This window comes from Gymnoscopelus braueri (assembly GCF_963280865.1).
Source record: "Gymnoscopelus braueri genome assembly, chromosome: 6".
NCBI lineage: Eukaryota > Metazoa > Chordata > Actinopteri > Myctophiformes > Myctophidae > Gymnoscopelus > Gymnoscopelus braueri.
Genome location: NC_137607.1, coordinates 55,779,663 through 55,804,042, shown reverse-complemented (window position 1 = coordinate 55,804,042; position 24,380 = coordinate 55,779,663). Strand labels below are relative to the sequence as shown.

The window sequence follows — 24,380 nt, the reverse complement described above, 5'->3', positions numbered from 1 at the left end:
TCTGATTTATACTTTGTCCTGTCGTACGACAGTGTCGTGCGGCGCAAACAGCGCAACCCTACAAGCTCACAACGGCGTAACACCATCGTACAACAGAGTATAAATGAAGCATTACTTTGAGCAGCACCACTGCTGCTCCCTGCCCGGCTGCTTAAGTCATTAACGTCTCTCACTGAGGTCTGCAGGGATATGGTACCTGGTTACGCTGTCAGAGAACGACCGCTGTTGGAAAAACACAGCGTACACACACACACACACACACACAGCCATGGAGATGAATAGCGTCTCGGGATATCCACGCAGGCATGCGCCACGCAGCTAGTCAATCACGCATAGAGACAGACACGAACACACATAGTACTTGAGACATAACGGTAGGGACTCCGAAGTGTGCATAGTACATGCCGTTTAGTGACCGCAAGGGCGTCAACAATGGATGATCACCCCGGATCGGTTTTAACCTATTAAGACCGGGAACGCATCTGTGTAACCACTTTAACCATTATCTTATACTTATATATTTTTTTGATTTGAGCTAAAAAGCATTATTTTACACTTTGGCTATTCAAAAATAGCAGATCTACAAGCTCATAGTGCGGCACTCGGTGCCGCACTATGAGCTTGTAGATCTGCTATTTTTGAAAAAAATCTTGAAAAATCGATTAAATATCGGCCAAATACATATCATTTTGGGGGTCCTTGACATGCAAAAAGTTTGAGAACCACTGATTATAGCAACATACGTTTTTTCCAAAAACTATTTTTGCACACATTTTCACAACTTTTCTAAAATAGCAGATCTACAAGCATCGAGTGCCGCGCTATGAGCTTGTAGATCTGCTATTTTAGAATAGCCAAAGCAATCTAAAAATGACACAGATGTGTTCCCGGTCTTAATGGGTTAAAGATTGAGGGCAGGGCTTTATAACTGGGTTCAGATTCTGACGTGTGAGGAATTATGAAGTAGCGAATTAGCATGGATAGACGTAGCCTTGGCCTTGCATGATGAGGGCAGGCCCCTGGGCGTTCAATAGAGCGGTGCATGTTTAGCAGCGTATTAATGAGAAGCAGACATATCGGTAGGGTAGTGACAGTGGCCAGCGAGCAGCAGGGGTCACCCGCTACAGTAGTCTCACGTAACCCAGACGAACGGAGATCTCCGTCTACCGATGCATCCGGTGACATCTAAATTCAATGTAGTTGCCAGAACAGTGCTGAGAACGGCCGCTAACAAGCCTACGCCTACTGCTTTAAAAACAAATCATAGGAAGGACCATCCTGGAGTCTTTGTAATGGTTCTGCAATGCAGGTATTTTTTTTAAAATCCGCCACCCATTTTTAGCAACTGTATTGGAATCAGATTGGATTCTCCAGATGTATGTTCAGGCAGAGAGCTCTGATTGTCTGTCTAGATTAGATCTGGCTGCTGCTACAATAGACTCCTCACGTGGATGTTTTTGTGCCTGTGTGCATCGCACACAACAGATGTGTTTTCATGCGTGTAAGTGGGCTGGTGTGTGTGTGTGTGTGTGAGTGAAATCCCAGCGCAGCGTATAAAGAGATAAAACACAAGCTGCGTCGTCTTCTCGTATTAATAATAAACCTGTGTGTGTGTATGCTGCTGTCTAGACTCCTGCAGTGCACCGGGCTGTGTTTACTGAAACAGGAGGCTGACAGGAGGCTGCCCAGGCATTAAGGGTGGTGGAGATGATGAGAGTGCCGAGGACAGCAGCAACGGAGTAGTCAGTAATGCCCGGCTTATACTTTGTATGTTGCTTACCAACAGATCTACAAGCTATGCTGTAACAAGGCGTCACATTGTGTGACCTGTTGCTTGCCCATTTAGACCGGGAACCCCTATACGTAACTATATCTGTCGATCCGAGAACCCCTTTTGGGGTTGTTGTTGCTATGTAGAGTATATAGCAAAATACATTTTTGTAATTTTTGAATAAATGTTTTTTTTATCGGACTCAGGTCTAAATGGGTTCAGATCTGCTCCTTTTGGCAAGCGACATCATGATTCGAGTCTGCGGCTGATTGTGAATTGAGCTCAAGACTCTTCTCTACAGGTATTCTGGTTAGTTAAGGTCAGATAGGCTTCGACCTGACAGCGAGGAGGGTCAGAGTCAGAGGTCATTGATCCAACAAACCGTCACTACTTGCATTAGTATATTAATTAACACCAGTGCTCCTCTGCCTTAGCTTGGGACCACATTTGACATTCTCCATGAAGAAGTCACTCACAACACAAAGTTCCCTTATCTATGCTGTTCCTGGTCCGCAAGCCCTTTGAGGGAACGTCTCGCAATCCCTTCTGGTTCAATTCAATGTCCACCAGGTGAGAAACTGTACAGTACAAGAAAATAGGGGGGATTAAATGGGGACACAGACAGTCAGGAAGATAACTATTTCCTGAGAAGGTGATGAATTGACTCGAGGGAGGATGAACACCAAAAGATGAAGGACAGCCAGAGGTCCTCCTGCATGAGACCTCCTGCAGGGGGTAAAGCAACGGCATCCCAGAGTAATGGGGTGTCAGATGAGGAACTATCTAGGAAAGAAAACAGAGGCTGGTCCTGCAGGCTGAACAGAAACTACTTTTAGACACGCACACACACACACACACACGCACACACACACGCAGGGTGCTGACGGCCCCTCTACCTCACACGGTGCAGATACGGTTGGGGGGAAATTGTTATAGTTGTACACAGCCGAAACAAATACTCATTGCCTGCGTGCATCGGAAACGGTGTCAGAAACCATTTTCCACAAAAACAAACAATTTGAGCTGCTGTGGAATAACAAACGCAACTCTTCTGGAACCTCTTTCTCTCTCTTTGTTAAACTATACTTGGAAAATAGCAGGCAGCTACTTCCCGCATTGACTCCCCATGTCTTTTGTTTGCTTGCAGTATACGTCCAGAGGGTCTTGGGTGCAGAGACACGAGAGGCACTCGAGCCAGCCAACCAGGAGCCATGCGGGGGGCGTCGTGGAGCCTGTGTGCCCTGCTCTGCCTCTCTGTGTGGGAGCAGGCCTACTGCAGGACCTCCAGGGTCGCACGGAGCACCAGACAGTATTCACAGCAGCGGACCAAACGAGCCTCCAATGACGCCATTGACAAAAAGTGCTCTTACACCTTCCTGATCCCCGAGCAGAAGATCACAGGTGAGCAATGGAAGACTATTATTGTTATTGAAAATACAACTTTATCAGCGCACTATTCAGTGGGTGAATGGTGCACCGTGTGTTGTATGTATGTATGTATGTATGTATGTATGTATGTATGTATGTATGTATGTATGTATGTATGTATGTATGTATGTATGCCAAGGTCAAAGTGTCTGCATACATTGTGTGTCCGAGTACATAACAGTCCAATTATTTTTGTTCTGATTCCTCATGCATCGTAGCAGCAACAATAAAGAAATTATAGTAAGAAATGGTATGTATGTATGTCTGTCTCCTCAAAAATAAACCTGTCACATCTCATGACTCTACGTGCATGACTTCATGAAACAAAACCACCTCTGGTCACTAAAGTACCTGGTGAAGTAAAATGTAAATTCATTAAGAGTGTAAAAGTTGGATTGTAGATTAAAAAAATGTTGCACCAACATTGTTCTTATGACGTATATTTGTTCTCCCTAGTTTATCAAGATCACCAAATCCATTTGGCCGAACGAGGCATAGAGAAAAGAGAATGGCCGCAACACTCCGAATTAAGAGAAAGTCTCAAGGTGCACGGCCCAACAATTTCATGAGAAAAAATAGACAGCCAGCACTCACTATATCTCCTCAGCATACACTGTACGCTGAGGAAGACCGATAAGGTTGAAACGCGCCCGTTGCTCTGTCTGGTTGAGGCAAATAAAACTATGTGAAAAGGACGTTTATTGAGTGCTGGTTGTCTTCTTCTTCAAATGAGGCATAGACTATCACCACACTAGGACATGCACACAAGCAGCCAACCTGTAGAGTGCTGCTTCGTCACTCATCACCACATTGTGATTTGTGCTGAACAACTTCATTCACAAACTATACACATAGTAACTTACTATCAATAGTTCAAGGTTAGAAAGGGAGGCCACGACATGATTACATTTATTGTTTATTTATCAAAAGGATTAGAAGATCTTGTATACAAAAGACAGTTTTCTAATCGCTTCCGTCCAGTGTTGATTTTGACAGCAAATTTTGATTTAGTTTCAGTCATAGTCTTTTTAATCAAATTCCATTTAGTTTTAGTCATATTTTAGTCATCTGAAATGTTTTTGTCTAGTTTTAGTCGACTAAATATCATAACATTTTAGTAGAATAAATCTACAGTTGATTTAGTCGATTAAAATGTAATTGGCGGTGCTATGCTGGTGTCGTAGTGGCTGATTTTACACTTGGTTGCATGCTGAAAATAGCCGATCTACAAGCTCACAACGCGTCGCAGCGCGATGCGTTGTGAGCTTGTAGATCTGCTATTTTCAGCATGCACACCATAGCGTAACCAACCATAAAATGACTTGTCTTAGTTCTACTGGATCTCTTCTCCACTAGTCTCTCTCTAACATTTTAGTCTAGTTTTTATTTGTTGACTAAATTGTCAGTATATTTAGTCTTAGATTTAGCCATCATAGCTTAGTTTATATTTAGTTTTCGTCAGTGAAAAAAGGTAGTCGACGAAATCAACACTGCTTCCGTCTCTTTCATTCTCAGGCCCCATCTGCGCCAGTGCCACGGGCCCCGAGCTGGACAAGGAGCGCGTGACCCGGATGGACATCGCGGACGTGCGGGAGGTCCTGCACAAGCAGCGGCGCGAGATCGAGACCATCCAGCTGGTGGTGGACGTGGACGGCAACCTGGTGAACGAGATGAAGCTGCTGAGGAAGGAGAGCCGGAATATGAACTCCCGGGTGACCCAGCTCTACATGCAGCTGCTGCACGAGATCATCCGCAAGCGGGACAACTCCCTGGAGCTGGTGCAGCTGGAGAACCGCGTCCTCAACGTCACCTCGGAGATGCTGCGCCTGGCCTCCAGGTACAAGGAGCTGGAGAAGCGGTTCTCCACCATGGCCAGCGTGGTCAACAACCAGTCCGTCCTCATCGCCGCCCTGGAGGAGCAGTGCCTGAGGACCATGGGGCGCGGCGAGTTGCCCGCGGTGCCCCCACTGGTGCAGGTGGTGCCGGAGAGCATACCGGTGAATAACCGCTTCACCAATGAGATACAAAGGGACCACTCGCGGGCCTTCCCCAGGGGGTCGTCACGCATGGAGACGCCTACCGCGGCGAGCCCGTTTGGAATCAATCCGCCTCCGCCGGAGGGCACGCTCACCTCCGACGGTATGTATCAGAGCAGTGTTGATTTTGACAGCAAATTTTGATTTAGTTTTAGTCATAGTATTTTGAATAACATTCCATTTAGTTTTAGTCATATTTTCATTTTTTATTTCATCTGAAATGTTTTAGTTTTTGTCTAGTTTTAGTCTACTAAATATCCTAAGATTATAGTCGACTAAATCTACAGTTGATTTAGTCGACTATAATGTATTTTGGCGGTGCCTTGATGGCGTCATAATGGCTGATTTTGCACTTGGTTGCATGCTGAAAATAGCTGATCTACAAGCTCACAACGCTATTTTCAGAGCGCAACAGCCGAGCGCTACCAAACATAAAATGACTTGTCTTTTAGTTCTACAGGATCTCTTCTCCACTCGTCCCTCACTAACATTTTAGTCTAGTTTTTATTTGTTATAATATATTTAGTCTTAGTTTTAGTCATCGTAGCTTAGTTTTTATTTAGTTTTTATTTAGTTTTCGACAGTGAAAAAAGGTAGTCGACGAACATTTTTCGTCATAGTTTTAGTCGACGAAATCAACACTGTATCAGAGTCACAGAAACAGGCGGGTGAGAGCAGACTAACTGCATAATAAACGGTGCAATAAAATGAATAATTAATGGGGAAGCATTGTTAAACGAGTAGGAAATGAGTAGAACAGTAATTCTCGAATCTTGGCAAGAGCAAATTTGCATTCAGGTGTGAAATCACTGGTTCCTAAAGGATGGCGATTGAGCATTACATTTCCCATAGTGCCTGCTGGGTAAATAGTGCTGCTGTAAGTCCAGTTGGCTCATCCTTGGCATGCCTGAGAGGCAGTGAAATCATACATTCCTGCAATTCTCTCTTGGCCAGCTGCACTGGCTTCCATGGATGGAGCATATGGACTGAGCTTAAGACTGGGCATTTAGTGTGGCTTTCTCCTACAGTATGTAGACACAGTTAAGGCCTCCTTTTGTGTATGAACTCTCTGACTTTAAAAACCCTTCTCAGAACACAGCTATATGCCAGGGATTAGGTCAGGCCTACCTACAGATCATCACTTCACAGAAAAACTCGCATATCTCACTGAATATACGTTCAGTGGCTGCAAGCCATGTGACTGCACGTGTGTCTTTGTAGGTAAGTGAGAAAATCTGAATCTAGTGAATGTGTCAACAACTACAGTCAAGCAGAGCTCACACATATGGCGGAGTCGACTAAAACCCCATTCCCACTCACATGAAACGGCTGTAATATATTTATTCTGTGGGACCAGGCGCCAATTTGGAATAGAAATGTGTACCGTCAACCACTTGTCTCCCGATATACAGTACTTGTATGATTACCAGCATTGTGATCCTGCCACTTGAGTTTGAATGAAAAGCATCCACAGTATTTACCGGCACTGTCATGATGGTGCTTATGTACTATGAACAAACTGCTCTATGAACAAAATGCAATGGGGAAAAAACAATGTCGGTGTAATGGTGCGTTCACACGGGCAGATTAAAAGATACAAAGATACAAAAATACATCGCATCTTTGTCGCTGTGTTGCTTTGTATCTGTTTTGCTCAACGCGGTCGCTGACGTCGTCAAACGTGCGGACATCGGAGCTACAGTTGTAGCTTTGTATCTTTGTCGCTGGAGCTACAGCTAGAAACGTCGGATGTATCTTTGTCTCTTCATGTCGCTGGTTTCCATTGAAAATGAATGGTAGCGTGTATCTTTTAATCTGCCCATGTGAACGCACCATTAGAGACTCGCTGGAAAAAGCTTGAGTGGAGAGAGCATGGGGAGAGAGAGAAAACGTGAGTGTGTGACAGTGAGGTTGGGTCGAGAGAGCTTGACCCATAGTGAGTGAGTACAGTGAGTATAGTGTGTGTGTGTGTGTGTGTGTGTGTGTGTGTGTGTGTGTGTGTGTGTGTGTGTGTGTGTGTGTGTGTGTGTGTGTGTGTGTGTGTGTGTGTGTGTGTGTGCGACAGCGAGGCACACCAAGGCTGCCTGCAACTGGGTCTACAGTATACCGTTTATTGAATAATGTTGGTTAACTAAGATATTAGCTCATACTGAAGATTATATTTGTATATGATTTGGAGATAAAGTGTCCAACTACGACGTGAGTTATACTGTAAAATTAACGTTAATTCCTTTCAATATGTCGTGTGCGTAGGGAGTGGACGAGACAGAGAGAGAGAGAGACAGAGAGAGAGAGAGAGAGAAAGAGAGATATCTGCGACTGGAGCAGAGAGTTAAATTAAATACTAATAGACACCTCTTACATAAGTTCTGTACCCGTTACATTCATCTAACGTGGGAACAGACGACGATACTGAACTGTACAAATGATTTATTCCAGTGGAAAAGGCACTTTACAGTGTGCGACACATGGACAGAAACAGCAGATCACCGATAAAACTCCTCTGATTCGTGTGCCGTTCTCTCCGACTGGTTGGGACCTAACCCAATGGTTAAGAAAAAAAACTTAAAACGTGGCTGAAATTCAGCAATCTAATTTCTAGCATGAAAACTATTTGCAAGGTCATATTGCTGCTCGGAAATGGCTCTTTTGAAAAATTACACAAGGCTGTTATATTATGTCTAGCGATTATAAAAAAATAAAAAACTGTAGGCCTATTTAAATATGAAGTATTCTTACAACAATTCTATGAGAGAATGAATAGCCATCTGTCTTAATGGACGTATGGCTTGTATGCAGAAAGAGAAACAAATTTGTGGAATAAATGTCAGAGGCTTGCTGGGGGCTATACAACCAGATGTTTAACGTTGCGGGGAAAGGGGGGGGGATCTTTTTTCAATATAGTCTGGACACTAGGGGCAATGCCATTCAATTAGCAAGGCACTGCAGACATACAGTATGTATGAGTTAGTGGGTGGTTGGACTAATGGTGGAATCCGTCAATCAGACACTAAAGGCCCTATCTTACCTTATGCCTTATTTTTCTTGACTTTTTACAACTCAAAATAGTCAAATATGGCCCCAAAAATTAGGCATAAGGAGTAAGTAAGATAGGGCCCAAAGTAGTAAATCTTCCATTAGTAAGTAGCCATACTGTAATAAGGAAAAACATACTCTCTAATAATAGAGGGGGAAAAAACCCAAGAACCTTTCAGCAAACAATTAATGAAGTGAAAAGATGAAAGCAGAGCCTTAAATCATAATTTTAAGGATCTGACATCAAACCTCCTCTCTCAGTCTTTGTAATAACACTGGTGATAAATTCTTACCATAAAACATAATTACCATAATGTTGTAACAACATTACGACAGAATCTCCACTTCGCCTCCATTAAATAAAAACAGGACATTGTTGGACCTGTAGCTGTGTGTGTGTAATATGTGAAGAGTTCAAGTTTAGAGCGTCTACTCCTGCCATCTGGTCAGGTGGTACAGAGGCTGACTCCTGGCCCTGTGACTGGTTAGAGCATTGGTCCTCAAAGTGGGGTCCAGGGACCCCCAGGGGTCCTTGAGGGAGTTCCAGTGGGTCCCCAGCTAAATGATGGATAGTTAGAAACCAATTGGATCCTTATCCAACTCTGAGAGTGTACAAATGGAACCAAATGTGGACCCGTTAGGGTCCACATTTGGTTCCATTTGTACACTCTCAGAGTTAGATTAACATTGATTTTACAATATAAATTGGGGTCCCAGAGATAGAAATGCCATTAAATGGGGGTCCGTAGCCTAATGCATGTCAAACTGGGGGTCCTTGAAATTAAAATGGTTGAAAATCACTGCTAGTCAGTGGTGGAAAAAGTACTCAGATATTTTACTTAAGTAAAAGTATCAATACTGCAATATAGAAATACTCCGTTACAAGTAAAAGTCCGGAATTCAAAATTTACTTGAGTAAAAGTACAAAAGTGTTGTTATCAAAATGTACTTAAAGTACCAAAAGTAAAAGTACAAAAATATTTGAAAATAGCCGATCTACAAGCTCACAACGCGACGCGTTGTGAGCTTGTAGATCGGCTATTTTCAAATAGCCTATGTATAAAATAGGGCTAAAGTGGTTAATATATGTTTTATAATATAATAATGTATATTATTAGTAACTAGTAACTAAAGTTTTCAAATAATTGTAGTGGAGTAAAAGTACAATATTTGTCTCTGAGATGTTGTACTTAAGGAGAATTTTGGACTAAAGTTTTCTTACCTTTTCTATGACGTTATGATATCTTAGGATGAATGGTACAGTAGAAAAAAATCATAACTCCACCCCTGAGCCGCCACAGCTTAAAAGGTGCGCGGATAGGCCTTAGGTTAGATCACATATTTTAATAGCTTTTTTTCTTTTTCTTTTTTTAGATCTGACGTTCATAGTGACAGAACACTATGCAACCAAAAAAATAAATAAAAAATAAACAGAAGTCTCGCTAGACGAGATTGAAATCTCGAAATTTCAATCTCGTCTAGCGAGACTTCTGTTTGTTTTTTTTGGGGACAGTGTTCTGTCACTATGAACGTCAGATCTCACAAAAAAGCAAAAAAAAAAGAAGCTATTAAAATATGTGATCTAACCTGTACTAATGAGGTGTCCCAACCCCACTTATAGGGGCGGCTACACCGCCCAAAAATCATCTCTTATGGGGGGTCCCTATGGCATATCTTTTCAAATGGGGGTCCGCGGGCTAATAAGTGTCAAGTTGGGGGTCCTTGACATGAAAAAGTTTGAGAAACACTGGGTTAGAGGAACCTCCAGAGAGGGTTCTGGGTGAACTGACACACTGGTCTCCACAGAACCCACAAACTCCTTCAGGCTACACAGTCCACTTCCTGCACACATAATGCCAGGACTATTGCAAGTTGAAAGGGTTGAGAGGGGAAGGGGCCATATTTTCTAAAGCCGCCAAGTAAAACAAAAAAACAAAACAAAACCAAAAAAAAAAAAGGACCTGTGGGGACGTGGCGAGATGTTAGAAATAGCAGGGAAGGACTGGATGGGATGGGGGAGGTAGACATGGGTATGCTGCACTTACAGAGGAGAAGACGCATTGGGTGTAATTGTGGTTATTTGCAAATAATGACTCCTCTACATTGGTGCAGGAATAAACAAAGAAAAAAAAACTATTTTAATGAGTATATTGAGCAGCAAGATGCAGCTGCTTTAAGAAGTTCTCCAAACAATGTCTCCTGATTTCACCTGCCCGGCATCTTTCCTCTCTCTTAATCCCCCCGTGCCTTTTGATCACCTGGCACTGTGGTGACAGACCACGACCAGCCTACATAAACATCTAAATCATACGTGAATGCATGCAGAGGGCTCCAAAGGTTTTTGGTCCACAGCCCAAGCAAAGCTGCTAATACTCTCAATGTGGACTCCCTGCACCACAATCTGGACCCAAGAAAAACATCAGACAGACAGGGATGGATCCTTTTAGCTGCGTGAGCCAGCGCACCATCAACCATTCATCAATTATACTTATCAGGAGAAGCAGAGTGTTGGCCCAGGCAAAACGTCATTGGGCGAATGCAAGCGAAAATAAACCCCCTTTAACGAGCCCCGTATATTGCATGTCTACTGTAATGAGCCTTAGAATAACTAAATACCGTAGTGAACATCAGGTGAAAACAGCCAAAAACGTTGTGAGCTTGCAGATCGGCCATTTTCAGCAAAGAAATTAGGTTTAGAGGGAAAATACTAGCACTCCTAACTTGTGGCTCAGGGGTAGAGTGGCCGGTCGAGCGGCCGGATGGAAGCCGTGAGGTTTCCAGTTCGATCCCGGGCTCCCCCAGAAGAGTTGAAGCTGTCGAAGTGTCCTTGAGCAAGACGCTGAACCCCTAATCGCTCCCGGTGAGCAGGTTGGTGCCTTGCATGGTTTCCTCCGCCATCGGTGTGTGAATGTGTGTGTGAATGGGTGAATGTAATGCAAACTCTATGTAAAGCGCTTTGGATAAAAGCGCTATATAAATGCACCATTCATTTACCATTTACCATTAACCCATGTCAACTAAGTATATAGGGTTTAACCCATTAAGACCTGGGACGCATCTGTGTCACTTTTTGATTTGAGCTAAAAAAGCATTATTTTACACTTTGGCTATACAAAAATAGAATAGAATATAGAGTGCCGCGCTACGAGCTTGTAGATCTGCTATTTTTGAAAAATCGTGAAAATGTGTGCAAATCTTTTAATATCTATTGTTTTAAAGCGATTTTTTTTTATTCAAATCTTTGCTTCTGGAGGTCCCTGGAACTACTATATTTTGAGATGGGGGTCCGCAACTAAATACATATAATTTTGGGGGTCCTTGACATGAAAAAGTTTGAGAACCACTGATTATAGAAACATGCGTTTTTTCAGAATACTGTTGGGATTTATAGGAGTTTTATAGTCTTTATTTTCCATTTCTGTACCACTGAAATGTGAAATGGCTTCAATCTAATTTTCTCAACTCCCTTCAACTGTATGTGCTCATCATGGATCAGAAGGAGAAACGAGTCAAACTCAAGACCCTGTGCCCAAGTGGTTCCATTGAGACTGCTAATAGGATCTCACGCGCGTAGGTTCACCTACTGTAAATACACCCTCGCAGACCACAGTCTGGTCTAGCCGAGGCCCATTTAAAAACCACAAGGGGTTTAGATGTCTCCATTTATTTTTAACCCAGATCGTTAACCACTCTTCAGACTGACAGAAAGTGAAAGATAGACACAGTAGACTAGAGGATAGGGAGAGGGAAAAGAGGAAGGGAGAACTCCTCCAGAATTAAAAGGCAGGTTTGATGAAGCCAGATTATTACTAACAAAATACAAGCTTGTGCTGGGGGGGGGGGGAGCTTAAAGTATCTACAGTGGGGCTTTACAGTGGGCCCCTGTGTACTCTCCCACACCCAGCTGAGAAAACCATCTTTGGGCCCTGGAGGCCCCCCTGCACAATGCTGTCTTCATGCTGCTTCAATACACATCATTCACACAGGGGAGAAAAATTGAAATGTGCAGGGTTAAGGGCTATAGCTGCTTCAGCCCTGGATGCAGTGCAACTATGGGTTTTCCTTTACTAACAAAATGCATGTGAATGTATTGAATTTTAAGTCAGTGTTTGAGTTTGTATAACTTTAGACCGCAGGACTTTTCGTGGTTTTGAGCAAGAAGGAGGCCCCCTCAAACCAGAGAGCCTTGGCAAGATCTTTCTTCCCCATTTTCTCTTGTCTTCTGTTCACTATCTCAACCTCGAGAGTAATGGTGATGACTTTAACATAAGCAGAGTGAAAGGGGTCGACATCTTATTCACCTCGAGCACACTATAGGGCGGCGGGGCTATTAGCAGAGAGCTTACATCACAGTAAAGGTTCTATACAGGCTGAACAATGCATGATTCAGAACCATGCATGCATGGGAGCTTTTCCTAGGAACTGGTGGGCCAAAACACTTTAAGGGGTTTCCTGTATGTAGTTTGCCAACAACTAGTGGTGGGGTGGAATACTGATGTAGTACGACGTAGAGTGATATTCTACCCCACAATGTCATGTTGATTCAATTAAAGCATGTCTTATGTTATTTTACAATCAAAACATTTTCTTTAGACGAAAATGGTCACTGAAAGTCTTTTCATAACTCTTCACAATTTGTTTGCATGAATAATTAGTCTTCAACAGGGGGTCCGGGACCCCTAGGGGGTCCTCAGAACTACTGTAGGGGGTCCGCCAAATCTTTGTGTAATGGGATTATATTAACCACTTGAACCCTAACAGCTCACAACGCCTCGCAGCTTGTAGATCGGCTATTTTCGGCAAAGAGGTTTGGTGTAGAGGCGGGAAAGGAGCAAATCAAGTACTAAGTATTGAAGGTTTAAGTGGTTAAATGTCTGAAATGAACAGAAAACATGAATTTAAACAACACTTATAGTCAATGAATCTATCTATGACATCTATGAAAAAGTTTAATCTGCAACGCAATTGTAAACAATACAGCGGGGGTCCCTGCTTCATCTTTCTCTCAGCTAAGGGGTCCTTGGCTTGAAAACGTTGAAGACCCCTGATCTAATCTGTTAATTCCCTTCATGCACACCCTCCCTTACGCTGTGTGTCTCTCCAGGTCCGTTCAGGGACTGTTACCAGGTGAGGCAGGCAGGACACAGCACCAGTGGGATGTACCTGCTGAAGACGGACGGCAGCGAGCGTCTCATCCAAGCCTGGTGTGATCACGGCCTAGACAACGGAGGGTGGACCGTGTTGCAGAGGAGAAAAGACGGCTCTGTAAACTTCTTCAGAAACTGGGAGAATTACAAGGTAAGAGGTTCGTTCAGGCACAAGAGTCACGCACGAAAGGTTGCGCAGAGTTTAACTGCAAAGTGGTCACAAAATGAGTTACAGCAGATGAGACAACCAGTCAAAATAACAACTCAAAGAGAGAGCCACGGACTGATCCTCCGTTCTTAGGGCCTTATCCGACCAGTCGAGACAACGCCACCACACAGCAGAGAGCCACAAACACAGCTCTCCCCAAATCTGCTCTTATGTAACCAACCCAACGAACGACCGATCAAGTTAAGCTGTACTCAATGGGCTGTAGGAAAGGATCGGCCACGGTACTCCTCACACACACACACACACACACACACACACACACACACACACACACACACACACACACAATCATTCGAGATCTGCAGGAACCTACCTGTCCTATAAATACAAATCAATAGAGCCCCTGTGGGACTGAGAAGGAAAAGCATCTCCTTTCCCCTCCATCCCAGTAGGAGTGATTTTACTCCTCCATTTCCTTCTTCCTTCCCTTAAGCCACCACTGGCGAGATGTGATCCGGGATCTAACAGACCCGGCATCCAGATTAACCCTTTAAGACCTGGAACACATCTGTGTCATTTTTTTATTTGAGCTGAAAATCATTATTTTACACTTTGGCTATTTTTGAAAAATCGTGAAAATGTGTGGAAATCTTTGAATATATATATTTTTAAAGCAAACATTTTTAACTCAAATCTTTGCATCTGGGGGGTCCCTGGAACAAAATATTTTGAGATGGGGGTCGGCGGCCAAATACATATCATTTTGGGGGTCCTTGACATGAAAAGGTTTGAGCACCACTGATATAGAAACATAGGTTTTTCAGAATACTGTTGGGATTTAAAAGACATTTGTAGAATCGGCTTCAGATCTTAATGGGTTAAAGTATGAGTCCCTCTCCCCGAAAAACAATCCCCACCCCATTATAGGACTAGGTCGAGATATACTGTACAGTGTGCAGAAGCAAAAAGGCACCGATATAAATTGCATGCCACGTCTTTGGGGGGACAGTAATGGGGATGGGGGACCTCAGTTTTTTTAAGCTCCATTCATCTCTCCAGCCGCCCTGCTCTCAACGCCAATGTTCCCACCACCAAGTAATTCACCCCGACTGGGAATAGCCAGGGAGCAGACCCTTTACACTGTTTCTGTCCGACGGGGGACATATTCAATTCCATTCCGTTTTGATTGAGGGCACCGGGCTAGCACGGACTCACTCAGCCCACTGCCAAGAAATCGTATAATCCTGCGTTTTGCCTGTTTGTGTCCCTTGGACGCAACTTCACTTACCCCTAACCACAGAAAGAAGACAGAGATCCCCCCGTCTTTGCCAGTTGCTTAACCTCATACTGTAGCGTAGACCAATCAAACCCAGAGAAACTGTGGAAAATACAAATATGTGGAAAATACTCAATTGTATTGGTATGCATCGCCGAATTGTCCCACACAGAATCTCTTCTTTTCTTTTTTTAAACATTGCCATTACCTAATCTGGGTGTTTTCCTTTTTGCCATAAAACCTGTCCTAAGCTTAACCAATCAACAGCCCATTCATTATTGCTCGAACCCTTCTCTCTCCCTCTTAACAGAAAGGCTTTGGGAACATAGACAGCGAACACTGGCTCGGCTTGGACAACATCTACAACCTGGGGAAACAGGGCGACTACAAGCTGCTGGTGGAGCTGGAGGACTGGACGGGGAAGAAAGTGTACGCCGAGTACAGCAGCTTCCACCTGGAGTCCGAGAGCGAGGGCTACCGCCTGCGGCTGGGCACCTACCAGGGGAACGCCGGGGACTCGCTCAGCAGCCACAACGGGAAACAGTTCACCACACTGGATCGTGACAAGGATGCCTTCCAAGGTATGGGACTATGGAGATATATAACCAGCTTCAGAATTGAGAACATTCTTTAAGCCATTAAGGCATGAGGCCGATTCTACAAAATGTCTTGTTGCTACATCAGTGGCTCTCAAACTTTTTCCATGTCAAGGACCCCCAAAAATTATATGTATTTGGCAGCGGCCCCTCATCTCAAAAGAGTTTTGTTCCAGGGACCCCCAGAAGCAAAGACTTGTTACAAATGTTTGAACTAAAAATATATATATATATTCAAAGATGTGCACACATTTTCACGATTTAAAAAAAATAGCAGATTTAAAAGCTCGTAGCGAGCTTGTCTATCTGCTATTTTTGAATAGCCAAAGAAATCTAAAATGACACAGATGCGTTCCAGGTCTTAAAGGGTTAACTGCTTACATGTTTTACTTTGACGCATTAACACCGGGAACGCATCTACAAATGTCTTCTAAATCGGTTTTCTGAAAAAAATGTATGTTCCTATATCAGTGGTTCTCAAACTTTTTCATGTCAAGGACTCACGAAATTATACGTATTTGGCCGCGGACCCCCATCTGAAAATATTTTGTTCCAGGGACCCGCAAATTTTGTTTTCTACAACCAGGGATTTGGCCAGGGTTTATTTTCATCAAAACAAAGCAATATATAAACCAATCAAGGATGTGTAAACCAATCAAAGAGATTCATGTCAAGAGCCAATCAACAATGACTTTGGCGTTCTACAGACAAATGTTGAGTAAGAGTTTAACCAATGGCAGACAAAATGACTGCAGTCCTTCACCACTATTGCCAAAAACAAGATTTTGATATAGCAGAGATCACATTGTTTACTGGATACAAAAACGTTTGTGGGGAAGTAAAAATGTTTCCAAAACATGTTCAGCTAAAAGTTGGTAATTGTAGAGCGAGGACCTCGGGCGACAGTTTGGTCTGTCCATCACTGGTTGTTAATGGATGTGTCCATGTCCCCCCTCTCCTTCAGGTAACTGTGCCCACTTCCATAAGGGCGGCTGGTGGTACAACGCCTGTGGTCAGACCAACCTGAACGGAGTGTGGTACAGCGGCGGCGTCTACCGCAGCAAGTTCCAGGACGGCATCTTCTGGGCCGAGTACGGAGGAGGCTTCTACTCCCTCAAGTCCGCCCGCATGATGATCCGACCCATTGACTGAGTGTCAGGTGGTTGGCAGCCTTTGCTCAAATAAATGTCCCCCCCCGCAGCCCCCCCTGCGACCATCTCTTATTACTGCTGCTTGGTCTTTACTTACTCCATTAATGCATAACGTTAAAAAAAAGCAGCACAGAACCAAGGACTCACTGCCGACCCTCATCTGTGCCTTGTGAGAGACAAGAGGATACAAGGGAGAGGGATAATGTGCTGTACTCGCATGGTAGGACCAGGATGACTCCAGACGTCTTGTGCAGTGGACGAGCTCCAATGTTGACTCTATTAGTGAAATGAACAGGACTGCCACTGCACACATCCTATATCCTTACCCCACTCACAGCTCTGGGACAGCAAGCTCTATGCGAGCATGCTGTCCCAGTCCACTCGCTATCCTCAACAGCACACAATATGCAAGGAAAGGGAAATGTCATTTTGGACATGATCGTCTCCTGAGCAGCTAATGGAGGTGATTCATTGGTCAGACCAGTGGTCACTGTGGGAGGTATTGAATGTTTTTTTTAAATCTTGCTAGCATGAAAAAAAGATGATATAATTCAAAGTTGTGTTTCGCCAGCTAGAATGTAATATTATCTTAACAGTTCAAGGGTTGCAGTACAGGCCTTGATACCCTTACTGTTTCTTCCTGGGCTTGACCCCTGTCATTCAGGGCTTCCCACACAACCCCCCCCCCCCCCCAGAGAAAACGGACTCTGCTTGTCTGATGTGGTAATGGCTGAGCTGACTTTGGTATGTAAATATCTTTGGCTTTATTTGTGAGAGTTAATTTAAGAGGTATGATTTTACTCAGGCCAAATGTTCCCTCCTTTTGTATCTCCGCCATCCTGCCCTTCTGTTATTTATCAATGTATTTATATGGATTGTAGTCAAGGCCCTGTTTTATATATCTGTTTGTTTTATACAATTTCCAGATACAATACACATGCATACAATTAGACCCACAGACACGCATACCAGCCAATGCCAAAATGATCAATAAAGTGGACGCATGTCAAGTTGACAGGAGGTTGAAGTACCTGAGACATGCTCTGCCATCAAGTTTCCCTCCAGCTCCAATTAAAGTATTTTCTAAATACCGACGTCTCTGACTCTCATTCAACTTCATGGCTCTAACACAACTTCTCCAAATGAGGCATCTGAATTTCATTCCCAAATTAGGAAAACTAGCCCACTGAAATACGTTTTTGGCAGTCGCAGGCACGTTTATCGGCCACATGGGCAGGCAACCAGCTAGCATTTGGAGATGCCGTTTCATTCTTAAAATCCACTTTGCAGATATTATGGTGTAAGTAATTGGTACAATTTACCTGTCCTGGTACCTTGTGGTTGGTGATTGAAAATAAGAAAGACTTTCGTTTCTTGCCCTGGCAGCATAAACGGCGGACACTGACGTCAAGTAGAATTTATGACATAACAGCAGGATTTGACATTAACCTCCTGATTAAAGTGCAATATGAACTGTCAAGGGATAGGAGGGGAAGGGATGATGTATAGCTGCTGCTCCCAGGGATGAATGGACGGCGAGATTGGAGGAATGGAGAGATAGAAGGACGACACAGTTCTTCTGCGAAGATTTGTGAAGCGGAGCACATGCGCAGGATCCCCACACTGCCAAAGGGGATGTAATAATTAAAGAATGCGTACAGATAAAAGATGAATAGTTAAAAGCTAAAATTAAAAACACATTTCTGCTACTCTGGAAGAGAAAAGGGAGAGATGGGGGTAGGTTTGAAAGAGTCAGTAAAGGAAAAGGTAAAGGATAAAAAGAGAATATACAGTAAATGTTTAGTGGACGCGATAGGGTCCATTTGGGACTATTTAAATTTACCCTCAGGATTTGACTGTGTATCGTGAGAACCGCGGTATGAACGAGAACAGAAACGACATTAAAGAGATTCCACTTTGAAAAACTGGAGGCATAGAGAGAGAGAGAACAGCAGAAGGTGAGGATTAAAAAAAGGAAAAAGAGAGAGAGAGGGGGAGAGAGGAGGAAGGGAGGGAGGGAGGGAAACATTCTTTCCACATAAAATGTTTGAGTTTTTCTTTCCTTAAAATATATATCCTGAAATTATGATTCCCCCCTGACCCTTTCTCCCACAGGAGCTGTAAGTCAGAGCAGAGGAGAGGCGGTCTGAAGCGAACACCACACAGGCCAGGATGAGCTAATGTACACGAACCGTCTACGCACGTTAGTGCGTACACACACAGACACAACACACCGAAAACTACTGAAAACTATAGGACGGGAGCCAAGAGAACTGGCAGGGCTCCACTCTTGAAGTCAGTTAACTCAAGTACAGTATATCCGTGCAGTCATAGAGGAGAGGCTCCAAGCCAAGCCAGGCCATATGCTGCTGTACTGGCATCTGACACACAGAGGCCTGTAAGGTCATGGAAACCAGCAGGGAAATTAAACTCTTTAAAAAGAGCAAGAGTCAGTTTGGCTGGCTTGGCTGATCTGACACTTTGCCCCCGGGCCCGGTGCTTTCCATTGCACCGGTTCCTCCACAGCGCTTGTCGCTCGCTATACTGCTGCTGCTGCTACAGCGGCGGCGGGCCGGCAGGCAGACCGGCCGGCGCAGTGGCATGCAGGGGGCCCCACGTCATGCCTCCGAATCTGGGCAGTGGTGGAAAAAAGTACTCACATTTTTTTACTTAAGTACAAGTATCAATGCTGCAATGTAGAAATACTCTGTCAAGTAAAAGTCCGGAATTCAAAAATGTACTTGAGTAAAAGTACAAACGTATTGGTATCAAAATGTACTTAAAGTACCAAAAGTAAGAGTACTCGTTATGCAGAATGTCCCATTACAAGTTTTCAAATGTATAAAGAAGCTCACAATGCGTCGCATCGCAACGCATTGTGAGCTTGACACACACCTGAGAAAAGCACGGGACCAACCATAACAAGTATGGGGTTGCATGGATCATTATTGGTTAATGTGTGCCGTATAATGCAGAAAATGTAATAAAGTGTAGTGCTGTAGTCTGTTTCCTTCAGTACCGCCGCTGTTCTGAGGGTCCTTTGTCCTGTCATGATTGGCTAGTGAACAGGAACAAGTTAATCACACTAGTATTTAACAGCCGTGCTCTGTGCTGAGAGAGAGCAGACAGGAGAGTCTGTGTCTGCAGAGCCTAACGGGTCAGAGTTCACACACACACATACACACACACACACACACACACCCCCACACACACACAGTGGTGACTAGGCAGTTCACTCAGAACCCAGTCTCTGGGCCAGGAGGGCCGTTATCACCGTAGATAAGCATCAAGGAAGGAAGTCAATCAATCCATCTCCATTCCACACATGGAATACACACCCATGCGCACATACAAGGCACGAAAGGTCCACAGAGACTCACAAAAGAGGCACAAAGACAAAAAAGGGTAGTAAAATCCAGATTGTGGAATCGAATCTAACAACAAATGACGAACTTTGTTGTTCATAGTAAAATTCTCAGTGTTCATTTAACTCTGAGAGACTCAGAGTTAAATGAACACACAAGATGTTACTGTGTAAGATAAACACACATGGCTGTGTTAGCAGCACTGTGGTGTGGTGTGGCAGTGTAATTCACGACCAGTCTCAGACTCAGCAGGTTTGGTAACTGGAGAGGTAAACGGAGCATAAACAAACCCCTACCCGACTTTAATCCAGTAAGACCGGGAACGAGTATGTGTCATTTTTTAGAATTGAGCTAAAAAAAGCATTATTTTACACTTTGGCTATTCAAAAATAGCAGATATACAAGCTCATAGCGCTTGGTATGAGCTTGTAGATCCGCTACTTTTGATTTTTTTTTTAATGTGTGCAAATCTTTGAATATATATATTCTTTTAAAGCAAACATTTTTAACTCAAATCTTTGCTTCTGGGGGTCCCTGGAACAAAATATTTTGAGACGGGGGTCCACGGCCAAATACATATAATTTTGGCGGATCCTTGACATGAAAAAGTTGGAGCACCACTGATATAGAAACATTACGTTTTTCAGGAAAAAAACTGTTAGGATTTAGAAGACAGACCTGTATCGGCCTCAGGTCTTAATGGGTTAACCGGCACAATCCAAAAACACACGCACGCGCACACGCCGACACGCACACACCGACACGCACACGCACAGCAGGGCGCATCTGCTCTTGGACCCACGTTGAGGGGATCTTGTTTGCTCCGTCTTTCACTCAACCTCTCATCGTGCTCCTTCTCTCTCAGTGAGACAGAGGTAGATTTATGACAGAGGGGAATGGTAGAATTTTAATGCGTTTTAGATCTGCTATGATGGAGAACAAGAGAGCAGCATTTTCCTGCTGATGTGCCAGCCTCAGCCTGGCCCTGCTTTTAGGGCCCTTAGGACAGCCAACTGGTCACACATCTCTCTATTTCTCTCACACACACACACACACACACACACACGCATATATCACGGCATACAGGCAGATTGTATGGAAACATACTTACATTAATTTAAGAACAAACCACACACATACAACCGCAGCACATGCGACCATACACACCTCCCTCTGTGTGCCATGTTCTACACAAGGACATGCAGTCAGACTGGTGCAAATTTCACAGCATTAGTCGCATGTCTCTTGGGGTCTGGTGAGTAGGGCCCCGCCAGGCCCCCTGGACAGAGAGCAGGGATGCTTGCATGATGCAGCAAGTGGGATATGACGAGCTGATTATAATGCTATGTTTCTGGGGATTACTTTACTTTTTTTTAATGGCAAACAGACTGGAGACCAGCGCTGGAGCGAATCTGTGTGTGTGTGTGTGTGTGTGTGTGTCTTTAGTTAAGACATCCAACCAATAAATCTGTGTCTGCACTTAGTACATTCTGTGTACTCCATCCCCCATAAACACACTTGTGTAGGGGGACATTTGAGACCCATAACGAACTTATGAGGACTTCCCATTATGTAGATTCACACACACACACACACACACACACACACACACACACACACACACACACACACACACACACACACACACACACACACACACACACACACACACACACACACACACACACACGTGTGTATAAACACGAACAAACAATAAAACCAAGCGGCACATGTATAACAACATATTTTCCTTGTGTGAAAAAAACAAGGGATGTCTTTGTGATGATGTCCTCATAGACACACCAAAAAAAAAAGTGGGGAATAAATATTAGAGAAAGCCTGTAGATTAATACGCTGTTAAAATGTTTCCATGACTCTTTCATGTGTCCTAGTTGAAAGGCACCGTTGAGAAACTTCCATTGCCCACTTGGTGGATGGATGCACACAAGGTCCCTTAGAGTGAGTGGATTCATTAAGCCTTTAAGAAATGAAGCCGAATCTACTAAATATATGTCTTCTAAATCCCAACAGTTTTCTGAAAAACGTATGTTTCTACATCAGTGGTGCTCAAACCTTTTTCATGTCGAGGACCCCCAAAATGTATTTGGCCGCCGACCCCCATCTCAAAATATGTTGTTCCAGGGACCCCCCAGAAACAAAGATTTTAGTTAAAAATGTTTGCTTTAAAACAATATATACATTCTTTTTTTTTTAAACAATATATATATATTCAAAGATTTGCACACATTTTCAAAAAATTTCAAAAATAGCAGATCTACAAGCTCATAGCGCGGCACTCGGTGCCACGCTATGAGCTTGTATATCTGCTATTTTTGAATAGCCAAAGTGTAAAATAATGCTTTTTAGCTCAAATACCCAAAAATGACACAGATGCGTTCCAGGTCTTAATGGGTTAAGCCCTATACGCTGACATTAATACTATGATCTAGAAGCGGAGCCACAAACCACACTTCTGTAGTAACCCCCTTATACAATCTCAGTGTACCAAAACCAAAGCCTTACCCATTTTGTTCCATTTGTACACTATTCAGAGTAAAACAAATATGCGTGTTCTCCTCAGCTCTAAACCCACAGGGAAATGAAGTTGAGAATCCATAGCAGTTTGGAGCAGATTAACAGTAAGCTGACCGACGGACACTTGGCCAGAGAAAAAAAACATTATTATGACTTTCTGCAGAGCACTGTCAAGCCAGTACGCCTGGCAAACAGAAAGGGTGTTCGCGCTAGACAAAAAAAAAAAAAAAAAAAAAAATCTTCTGTCTTCTGTGTAATTTTCCGTTCTTTAACACAGAGAGTCATAAGCAGTAAATTTTACCATAAACCTGCAATCCAGAAAACCAAACATCTACCCGTCATAATCTCCGATTGGCAAGGAGAGATATCGCGCTCATGAGATGGAGACGGTTTGTGTCCAGGTAGCGTAGTCGGTAGAGCACTCGCCTTTAGACCACAAGGTCATGGGGTCGATCCCGGGGCACCACCAACTCAGCATATGAGTAGCACAGCAAGTCGTGCGGTAAGTACCGAGAGCTGATGGTAGGTGTTGCGCTCCACCTCAGCAATCCATCTCTAGCGCATTGGGATAAGACTCCCGCATTCTCGGCTGATACAGACAATAAGCCTTTCAACCCTACTTACTCACTTATGAGCTGGAGGCAGCACTACATCTGATGAGTGATGATGTCCTACCGGACATCAGGGTCTAAATTGTTCAATGGAAGAATAGGGAGACCAACTCCAACCACTGCAGATGTACTAGGGGGGTGTGTGTGTGTATGTGTGTGCGTGCGTGTGTGGTTAAAATAACGTTGTATACGTTACAATATTCTAGACTGCAGTTTTAACTAATCCAAGATAAGTTGTTGATGGGGAGGGATACAGTGGATGGGAGTAAAATGCAAACTTGTAGTGGTTGCCTGTGTGTGTGTGTGAGTGTGTTACCTAGGTATGGTATACAGGACACCATGCTTTGGCTGCATATGTGGTCTCTCAGCCGTTTGTAATTGTCCTCTTTATCCATCAGGTACTGGAGACGCTCGAACGTGGCCTTGTCCTTGCGACTTAGCAACTAGGATGGGAGAAATGTAGAGAATTGGAAAGAGAGAAGTTTTTAATGAATACTTATATTATTCTAAAGAGCTTCATCATACTGTAAATAACGCACGGCCGAGCACTTACGGTTGGCTTCGCCACTAGAATTACCTCACATAAGTCACCTTCATTCACTTTAATTCAGAATAATCGACCAGAGCAGCCTAATGTCCATGAAAGTGCAGCAGCAACAGTGGAAGCAGTGTGTGATTTTTTTTCGCCGTAGACGGAGAGGGTGACACAGAAAGGAAGCAAAGTGGATAAACGTAGGCTGAATTATTTCACAAATCACTGCTGGCTGACACCGCTCTGCTAAGTCCTGAATGCTAATTTAACTAAAAGCGTACGGTTATATTAACACTCAGGATTTTTGCTCTGTTCTAGGGCACATCCAGTGATGTCAGCACACAAGTATGCCGTTTTCTCTGTGGAGAGAGAGGTGGCGTGTGAGTGCATGTTTGTTTGTGTGCTTTTAGGTTTGTGTTTGTGTTTGTGTGTGTGTGTGTGTGTGTGTGTGTGTGTGTGTGTGTGTGTGTGTGTGTGGGGGTGTGTGTGTGTGTGTGTGTGTGTGTGTGTGTGTGTGTGTGTGTGTGTGTGTGTGTGCGCGCGCGCGTGCACGTGCACATGTGTGTGTCCATTTGTGAGGTGCAGATGTGAGGCCTTTTCCATGGAGGGGGCTAAATAACATTGTGGGAGGTTCCCTTAAGGTTCTGTTGAAGAAAGCAATGCAACAGTTGCCATAGCATCAGATCACTGGATCTCAGGAGTGCCGCCGATACGCTCAAATTAGAAG

The 24,380-nt window shown here is 43.8% G+C and overlaps 2 protein-coding genes across 7 annotated transcripts in view; one reads left to right on the top strand and one right to left on the bottom strand.

The window, feature by feature from the left end:
• The window catches only part of angptl1a (angiopoietin-like 1a), a 30,037-nt gene extending 12,336 nt beyond the window's left edge, over nucleotides 1-17,701 (top strand). Inside the window, exons 2-6 of the mRNA XM_080431000.1 lie at nucleotides 2,919-3,172; nucleotides 4,715-5,338; nucleotides 13,376-13,569; nucleotides 15,174-15,444; nucleotides 16,424-17,701. Of these exons, the coding sequence (XP_080287126.1) occupies nucleotides 2,983-3,172; nucleotides 4,715-5,338; nucleotides 13,376-13,569; nucleotides 15,174-15,444; nucleotides 16,424-16,611 (1,467 nt within the window). The 5' untranslated portion in view covers nucleotides 2,919-2,982 and the 3' untranslated portion in view covers nucleotides 16,612-17,701. The remainder of the gene's footprint in view (nucleotides 1-2,918; nucleotides 3,173-4,714; nucleotides 5,339-13,375; nucleotides 13,570-15,173; nucleotides 15,445-16,423) is intronic.
• ralgps2 (Ral GEF with PH domain and SH3 binding motif 2) overlaps nucleotides 1-24,380 on the bottom strand; it is a 133,604-nt gene that overhangs the window by 37,722 nt on the left and 71,502 nt on the right. For all 6 annotated transcript variants that reach the window (XM_080430994.1, XM_080430998.1, XM_080430997.1 and 3 more), the window contains exon 9: nucleotides 23,438-23,564. In XM_080430994.1, coding sequence (XP_080287120.1) covers nucleotides 23,438-23,564 — 127 coding nt within the window. The remainder of the gene's footprint in view (nucleotides 1-23,437; nucleotides 23,565-24,380) is intronic.